At 50.6% G+C, this 9,212-nt stretch overlaps 3 protein-coding genes across 3 annotated transcripts; 1 reads left to right on the top strand and 2 right to left on the bottom strand.

The window, feature by feature from the left end:
* Positions 1-1,162: 1,162 nt before the first annotated feature.
* FIESC28_01720 (uncharacterized protein) lies at positions 1,163-4,129 on the top strand (the record flags this gene model as incomplete). Its single annotated transcript, XM_031155870.1, has 1 exon — positions 1,163-4,129. The coding sequence occupies one exon, from the start codon at positions 1,163-1,165 to the stop codon at positions 4,127-4,129; it is 2,967 nt and encodes a 988-aa protein (XP_031020073.1).
* Positions 4,130-5,123: 994 nt separating this feature from the next.
* FIESC28_01721 (uncharacterized protein) lies at positions 5,124-5,660 on the bottom strand (the record flags this gene model as incomplete). The annotated part of the gene is made up of 2 exons (XM_031155871.1): positions 5,124-5,582; positions 5,640-5,660. 2 exons carry the CDS (start codon positions 5,658-5,660, stop codon positions 5,124-5,126), a joined length of 480 nt encoding a protein of 159 aa, XP_031020074.1.
* A 1,159-nt stretch (positions 5,661-6,819) lies between these two features.
* FIESC28_01722 (uncharacterized protein) lies at positions 6,820-9,167 on the bottom strand (the record flags this gene model as incomplete). Its single annotated transcript, XM_031155872.1, has 6 exons — positions 6,820-7,362; positions 7,408-8,402; positions 8,449-8,729; positions 8,782-8,912; positions 8,962-9,088; positions 9,145-9,167. The coding sequence occupies 6 exons, from the start codon at positions 9,165-9,167 to the stop codon at positions 6,820-6,822; spliced, it is 2,100 nt and encodes a 699-aa protein (XP_031020075.1).
* Between the last annotated feature and the right edge of the window lie 45 nt (positions 9,168-9,212).

Consider the following 9,212-nt stretch of genomic DNA (forward strand, 5'->3'; position numbering starts at 1 on the left):
TTTGTGATCGATTATAATATCGATCCATCGGTTCTATCACTCATTTGGGATGCATCTCGTCTCCCTGTAGAGACGGATTCATATTACAGCGGCGCCCGAGCTCCCCTGTAGCTGGACTGTAGCCCTGTAAGCGACAGTACGGTAAGGTTACCCCCCGGCGCTTTCCTGCCCTGGCCTGGGCTCCAACAGCGAGAACATCCTGGTCATTGAAATTCGTTCTACCCGCCCTGCCAATCCGGCTTCCCCGTCCCAGTCCCAGTTCCCAGTCAAAGAGTCAACGCTTTCGCGCAGGGTGCTTCTTTGCGTAGGTGCTGCGAACTTTTCTACTTTCTACTTTCCAAAAGCACCAAGCACGGCTGAAGCTGTTGATTTGCATTATTCTTCTCATCGACTACTATACGCCGACTGGATCAGGTTGTCTTGTTCTTGTCTGAGACGAGATTCGGCGTCAATTCTTTAACCGTGGGGTCTCGACTGTGCCCCATCATTTTCCATTTCCACTGGAACTATACCTCTGGAACCATCCCACACCGGAACGCTTTCTCGAGACCGACTATTCTCGCTTGTCTTCTTCTACACCGACCGACTTCCGACCGACTCCTTTGGTTAGATAGCCTTTGCTTTTTGACTGAAACGAAGCAACTTTCTTTCTTTTTCTCTTCGTTGTGCTGTGTAGCTGGTTTGTCGACAACTCGAAACCGAAACAATACTCGGCCCCCCTCGATCACGATCCGCCGATCCTTCGAATCCAATCGTATCCAACACTACATTCGTTCTGGCTCGACTTGTGCCAAAATTCCAGTCGCAAATTCAATCTTCTGTTCTAGATCCGACAGCGATGGCCAAGAGCTGTTGCTACATTTTGTCAAATCCAACCCGTTCATTTCAACCTCTTCTTTGTGCTGCTACGACTCCATCAGGAAGGAGGCCGCAGTAGAGCAGGCAGAGTGAAGTGACTAATTGAACATCCATCACGCAACGAAACGACTACAACGAAAAACGAACTATACCCACTGATTCAGAAACAAAACTTTCATTTTGCCAGCGGCACATAATCCTGCCCGCTGGGCGACCAAAAGTTTTTGCCAGCCTCTGGCGCCCAGCAGCAGTCAATTAAATCGAAACGAACCGAGTTCTTCGACCCTCCAGTGTGCAGCACACCATGCCACCCCTCGCCATCTCTGTACCCGACGCTCCGGGTTCGCCAAATGCAACCCGAACAAAATTTGCCTTTTACGGTAATCGACAACGAGACAGCGAGAACAGCCTCATGCCCGGTGCTTCGACAGGTGAGGCTTCGCCTTCGCCTTATGCCTCACCGATGACTTCACCAATGATGTCTCCGTTAGCATCGCCTCGTATGCAGCTCAAGCCATTTGGCGCCGCCTACCGCCATGCTCGTCAACCTTCGGACGAGTCTTTGTCACATTTACCTCCTCTGCCGATTTCGCCCAGATGGGACTCCATGTCCAACCCTTCAAAATTCATGCTCGGACAATCAATATCGCAACGTGCAGCATCTCCGTTCGACTCTCCCCACTCTCCGTCTCCTCTAAGTTACGACACTGCCGCAAGCACTCCTGTTGACTCCCGAAACACATCTCCGACATTTCTGACATCCAAATCGTCACTGGCTGACCTTCGCGCCTACGACACCCTGCCACCCGCCGTGGAGAACTTCTCGCGGCCGCGGAAGCAAAGTATCCGCCAGCCAATCGCAGACGCGACTAAGCCACGACTAGTCCACAACGCCCCAGGGACCGCTACATCTAACCCCGGTCCCAATCCCGCCGACCAGTATTTGGAGCTCGTTACTTCTTCTCAACATCCCCTTTGGCCTCCTCAACGTCCTCGTGGCCCTTCAGTTTCTTCTTGTCAATCTTCTTCAACTTATCAATCTGTAATCTCTCCTCCTCCTCCCAACGACTTTTATGACCCAAGAGCGCCTCGTGCTCGGACGGCTACTGGTGCGACATCGTCAGCAGCACGGCCTCCTTTGAGCTACTCCAACGGAGGCTCTGCCTCACCAAGCCCTGTCATCGCCCCGTGGATGAGTGGTGAAGAATTGCGCTCGAGCTATCGCTCTCAGTATACAGATATAACTGCGCCCGGTACCGCCGTCACCGAGCGAAGCAGTGTTCTCACAAAGGACAGCTCTGTTACATCACTATACCCTAGCCGAGAAAGCGCAGAGCAAGAAACCAACCCTGACAACGAACCCGACGCTGATCACGACGAGCCGAGTCTTGATGATGTTATGGGCATGTACGAGCGAGGCTTCGACGACGACGACGAAGAGGTGAATTACCAAAACACCACTACAAACAAGCGACCAGTATCATCACAATCCGACATGGGTCAAAGACGAAGCATTCGAGATGATGAGGATGATGAGGATTTCCCACAAAGAGAGGTCCAGGAATCCACTTCAACACTCGATATGGAAATTCGAATGTCCAAGATGATCTTTACATCACCAGCCTTTACATCATCTGTACCTCACATTGCTGAAAAGCATGTGGTGGAAAACTACAGCAGCCCCGAACTCCCCGAAAAACGAGATTCGGCCAAGTCGTTAGACTCAGAGCCCTCCGTTAAATCACACAAACCTCTTTCCATCGCCGAGCCTGGCTCTGCGCGCTCAGAAACATTCGCTGCACCTCTTTCACCACCTGGATCTACCCTGGCACCCGTATTTGAAGCCACCAACCGACCCGAAACCCCCGAGTCAAGGGTCAACTCTGAATACGCGTCAGAGCCAGTGCCCGAACCTACACCCGAACCTGTGTCTGAGCCTACACCGGCCCCCAAGGCCGAGCTCAAGCCTGAGCCAGTCTCAACGCCTCCTCCAGTTGCCATTCCCGAGCCCGTGGAGCCTGAGGACCCTGGCTCTCGTGACCGATATGGTTTCAAGAAGGAGAACCAGTATGTGACGCGACAACAATACGACAATTGGAATGCCGGATACAGCGAGTACCTGGCTCGTCGAAAGAAGAAGTGGAATCAGTATCTCAAGGACAATGCTCTGATGACAGACCACCCTAACCGATTTCCTGCTCCTAACGCAAAGACGAAACGATTTGTTCGCAAGGGCATTCCTCCGGAATGGCGCGGCGCTGCTTGGTTTTACTATGCTGGCGGACCAGCTATTTTGGCCAAGCACTCGGGTCTTTACGATAAGCTAACGACTAAACGAGCTAAGGACGTTGATGCTGAAGCTATCGAGCGAGATCTGCACCGCACATTCCCTGACAACATTAAGTTCAAGCCTCCCGGTGGCATGGAAACAACGTCAAGCAGCGCTAGAGAAAGCCAGTCGACAATGACGGATTCCACTCGCAGCTCCAGCCCAGCTCCCCCGAATGTTGAAGGAGAGACACCCATCATTACCTCCCTCCGCCGTGTGCTTCACGCTTTCGCTGTGTACAACCCTCGCATTGGTTACTGTCAAAGTTTGAACTTCTTGGCTGGTCTTCTGCTGCTCTTTGTTGATACCGAAGAGCAATGCTTTTGGCTATTGAACGTTATCACACGCATCTATCTTCCTGGTACCCATGAGATGAGTCTCGAGGGTTCCAAGATTGACTTGGGAGTGCTCATGACTGAGATGCGCACTTCTATGCCTGCTGTCTGGGATAAGGTTGGTGGAGAGCTTGAGGCTGATCCCAACTCCCGACCCTCCACAAGCAAGTCGATTCGCCTTACTCGTTCGCGCCGCAAGGAACTCGCACGCATGTCAACACCTACAGACAGACTTCCACCGATTACACTTTGCATGACGGCATGGTTCATGAGCTGCTTCATTGGAACACTCCCTATCGAAACCACCCTCCGCGTATGGGATGTGTTCTTCTATGAAGGATCCAAGACACTTTTCCGCATTGCATTGGCCATCTTCAAGCAAGGCGAGAGCGAGATCCGAGCAGTGGGCGATCCCATGGAAATGTTTGGCGTGGTGCAATCAATGCCCCGCCGCCTGATCGATGCCAACGCCCTTATGGAGGCCTGCTTCAAGAGGCGGAATGGCTTCGGGCATCTCAGTCAGGTTCAAATTGACGAGAAACGTCAGCAACGTCGAGCCAAGGCACAATTGGATAGAGTCCGCCAAGGCAAGACATGGAACAACTAAGAAATTAAACGTCTTAGCCACGAACAACAACATACCTCACAACCTCTCATCTCTTTGTACACCCACAACACTCCTTCAACATCTCATTTTCTATCAGCTTCTTTCTCATTTCGGCACACCCCGGCACACGCCAACACGGTCGTGGAAGCCGCCGACACTCATCATGGAACGGCGTTTCAATGGAAGGCATGTCTCTTTATCGATTTAGCCCGCATTGTGTCTGCATTTTTTCTCCTCTATTCTCTTTCGACTCCAACTTTTCTTCTTTCATTTTCATTTTTCTTTATTCTTCAGCTGCCTCTAACACAGAGGAGTTGTTTGTTTACTATGTATGTACGTCAAAGCAGCGGGGAGGGAACAGCGTTGGTACGGTTGGAATGTACAGGATGGAATGGTACCCAAAAAGGAACATTGTTTTATTTAATGACGATGGTTTACGGCTGCATTGCGATAAGACAAAAACGCACCACCACGCCCCCAAAGAGCACTTGGTGTGAACTGATACACAAGGGACATGGCAAGGTTGTAAGGACTGGCAAAAGGTCCTGGTGGTGCTTGCTTTTCATATAGAAGGGGGAGGGAAAATTACGTACGAACTGGCTAGAACCTGTCGAGGAGTAGATTTGGGGGAAACTTTTGATACCCTAATGGAATGAAAGATAATTACACGACGGTCAAACGCGCACTGCCTCCATGTGATGAAATGTTTCACGTTTAACACCATAACATCTATGTACTTTCGTTTATTTCATAAGCTTGGTTAAAGGCCTGAGAGCTCAATACCAAGGATGTCTAGCCATACGAGATGAAAGTGCCCTCATGGCCATACCCCTTATGGGTGTTTAAGTTGACTGTTACCTTTGCTTTGATCCATTCCTCGTTCCCAAAACTCTCCGCATCCACGTTCAAGATGTTTTAGTTTGCCAAGTTTGTCGACTGTAAACTAGAAGTTGTCCTCATACAGCAAGTTGCCCTAAATCCCAATAGACATTACCTAGGCGTTGGGAGGGAAAGTAGGTGGGCCCATGGCATGCTTTTCGACTTCCTTTTTAGCCGCTTGATCAAAAGCAGGTCGATCGTTCTGGTACTGCTGCGCAATGCGGTCTTCGAGAGGGCTATCGAGCTGCGGCTCTTCAAGAAGGTTGCGAAGAGCCTCCAGCACGGCGTAGAGCTTCGTGCTGGGCTTCCAGGCGTCCGGCTTGAGGAGACCCAAGCAGATGTTGCCGAGATTGTCGTTTGTCACGTTGGGGTGGTAGATGCGGGTGACGAACTTGACGACCGGGGGCTTGAAGGGGTAGTCGGTGGGAAGGGTGAGGAGGATGCCGAATTTGCCTGGGTGGTAGACGGTCGAGGGGGGCGCCGACAGGGTGACGTGCCAGGTGTGGATGGACTCGTTGGGAGGAAGAGACACGGAGAAGCCCTCCGGGGGTTCTTGGGAAATTTCGGCGAATTCCTGAGGTTGTGTTAGATGAGGCACAAGTCAAGCCAGAATGGGAAGGAGAAGACGTACCTTGGTGATGCGCTTGGCCATTGTGAAGGTGGTGTAGCTGAGCTATGTATGAGTGGGGAATATGATGACGACTTTAATCCTTCCCTCCTGGTATTTTAAGTACGGTCGTACTCAGTAAAGTATCGTGATGAATTGGTAGACAATAAACTGATGGGAATGAGAGGTGCGGGTTTGATGTCAGATGTATGTTATTGAAAGTTGGAGCTGGAGAAAGGGTGGAGGGAATGACGATAGTGGGGTACTGCTGGAGCATAAAGGAAGCTGCGACTCTGCTGCCTGTAACAGATAAACTGCCAACTTCTATAGCGCAAGGTACCTGGCCTGCATTATATTCCATTGTGAGTCACTGAATCAGCCAGGACATAGCTGTTCAAACAATCGGTGATTAATTACCTGGCAGATTCTGTCAAAGGCTTACTGCAGTCTTATTCCTCTATTCTAAACTTGGGGCATGTATCACAATAGCTTGTGTGGGGCATCCATGGATGAAACAACAAGAAACAGCAAGCAATCTATTTGAAGTGGGCCAAGCAAGACTGCGTCTACCCATTCAACATCAAAAGTTACGGTCTATACAACGTTAAAGAAATTACATAGTATTTGATACAACGTCTTAAGCAACGTCAATCGTTAGAAGATCTCTAGTTTTAGGACAATAAAGTCAATGACCAAAGACCCGGTCTGAAAAACCTTATCACGATCATGCGAACGAGAAGCATTCAGTACAGACGATATAAAATGTGCACGTAGTTCGAAGGGGTTTCTTAGTAAAGCTGTATCAAAAGGTTGTCTTTTCACGGCACGAGCCAACGGGAAACTGCTACTGGTGTATGATATATACTGTGCATTCGGGTGCAGACATCGCACTTACACCAACAAGTAAAAGGCAGCATGTGGATAGCTGCATTTGGCTAACAGTGAAGCAAACCGAACGAACCAATAGATACCCAGTAGCTGGAAGTATGCATTTATTCTCTCTTATCTCATTGCTACTCTTAGCAGCCACAACTACCCTTGGGTATCACAGCAATAAATCACATCGCTAATTAGGGGAATTTTAAAAGTCAACTTTTGACCCTACCAAAAGGAGGGACATCGTCAATTAGGCTGTTCCGCTTCCCATCTCCTCCATGTATATCTAACCATTTACCTGCGACAAAATCCATTGAAACACATAACTCTAGCCATCGGTACCGCTGCTTCTGAATGTCGCGCACAGCGCAGCATAGTGATGCGTCAGGTCCAGGACGTTCTGAGGCAAGCTTGTCGCCTGGATAATGCTTCGGACCTTGACTGCTCCCTCGTCCTCGATCAGAGTCCGTATTGTGTGCAACAGCTCAGGACTGAACTCGCTGTACCATCGGTACTGCCATGTAACTAATCGGATGACGGATGCCACGGTCTCTCTTGTGCTCTTAGTCTTCTCGAAGACACGCAGAATGCCCGCCAGGGCCTTAGGGCTGAAGCGGATGGAAAGGCATGCGCGGTACGCCTCGACGGCTTCGTCCATGTGCTGGAGACGCTCGGCAAGAGAGCCCAGGATCTCCCACTCCTCTGCAGACTTCTTGTACTGCATCTGCTGGGCGCGGTATTGAGCCATTTGGGTACGCCAGATTGTATAAACCCGTAGATCCTCGTAGAGAACCATGAAGAGGCTATCCAGCCAGCGCTCACAAAGACGCTTGGTGTTGAGCTTGGACAGATGTTCGTCGTTCTTGGTGGTCTGTAACTGTTAGCTTGGTTCGAGAATGATATCATTCGAACTTACCTCGGCATCAGGCTTTGTCTCGCCTGGGTCGACGACGGTTGCTGGCTTCTCAATCTTCTGTTCACCATCACCATTGGTGGCGGGAGCGTCAGAGTTGGTCTCCGCTTCAGAAGCTTCATCAGCAGGCTTCTCTGAGTTTTGACCCTCTGTCTCCTCGTCCCCGGTGACGGTTTGATCTGGTGTGCCTCGCAGACCATCGGTGCTTGGGGTTCGTTTCGAGGCATTTGGATGGGTAGACTCCTGCTTCTCTGTGCGGTACTCGTCCTCCATAACAAATACATTGCTGCGAATTTTCAAGAGTTGATCCCAACCAATCTTTGCAGTCATCTCGGTCAGAATATCGTAAGCCTTCTTGAAGGTGCCTCTGTAGGATGCTGCTCGCAGGTTGAGCAAGCTAGGGTCAACCTGCTCCGAGTATCTCGACTCAGGCTCGCTGTCGATTTCATCAAGGCGAGTTTCAGGAAGGGTTGGTAGAATGACTTCCTTTGGCTCTGGCATCATAGGGGTATCTTTGTCTTGGTAAGTGAACATAGGGCATGAGTTGAGGATTGTGAGCGCATTGTCCCAATCCTCCATGGTCACATAGACCTGAGCCAGTCTGGCCCAAGTGCTGAATTCGGTAGGGGCGGCAACTGTCGCTCGATCCGCACAGCCCAGGGACATTTTCAGTCTCTCCTCCTTGAGCTCAGGAGTAGATGCACCCTTGGCCTTGTGTAGGAGAAATTCGGCTTGGGTGTCGAGCATAACATAATCCATAGGAGTCTCTTGCAAAGACTGGTGAAGAGTTCTGACACCAGCAACCTCCTCGTGACCCATGAACATGACCTTTGCTAGTAGGGACGAAACCTCAACACTTTGTGTTCGCAGCTTCTCAAACAGGTTGATTCCAGAAGCATATCGGCCGGTCGTTTCGAGGTATTTGAGGAGACCAGTAGTCAGATGGTTGGACACGTTGGTGGGCACCTGGACCACAGAATCGGATCCCAATTGCCATCCTGGAAGGTTAGTCTGGGCATAGCAGGCTGGTAGGAGACAACATACCCCTGAAGAAGAGTTGTTCTGCAGCATGAAGGAATCGATGCTCAGTTTCAGTGTTTGTAACAGGATTAAATCTTCGAACACCCATGATCTTTCGAATCGTATCGCCGCTGCCGTCGTCGGCATATGAGTATGCTCGAAGGACGCTGCAGAGGTAGGTCTCTAGCCAGAGGTCCTCTGAAGCCTTTCGTTTCTCGCCTCGCTCGTCGACACAGTAGCTCTCTACGGTTCCGGGGATCGATACATGCACGCGCATGTCAAGTCGGGAGAATGCATTGTAACAGCTGTCAAGTGTTAGCATCCACGAGGTCTGGAAGCGCTTGAAGTATGACGTACCAGAAGACACCCTCAACGATCTTGTTTGTCGCATTTGGTCCCGATTCTTTGTATGTCAAAGTGTTGATATACGCTGCTAAGCTAGCTGATGAAGATGCATCAACGCCGGTAACATGGTGGTAAACGCCAGTCTGGAGAAGTCAGCTCGTTGTCTCCCTTGCGCCGATCGAGCTTGCGTACCTGCTTGGCTGGGTTTCGGACGCCGTGCTTCAAGAGATGCACAAGATCGGGAGGGCCGAGTTCTCGAAGACCAGCGAGAGATTCGGTTCGGGCATCAATCGACTCGTGGAGAATCTCCTCGGTAATTCTAGTTCAAGATTAGCTATTGTGGATGCCAAGCATCTCGGTAGTGTTGCGCCTCACTCAGGAACGGCTGGCGCGACCATGGCTGCGATCTTCTCGTAATCGGTATCGGGGATCAGGGGCTGATA

This window comes from Fusarium coffeatum (genome assembly GCF_003316985.1).
Source record: "Fusarium coffeatum strain FIESC_28 chromosome Unknown BRIP53273_contig_40, whole genome shotgun sequence".
In the NCBI taxonomy this organism is placed as follows: Eukaryota; Fungi; Ascomycota; class Sordariomycetes; order Hypocreales; family Nectriaceae; genus Fusarium; species Fusarium coffeatum.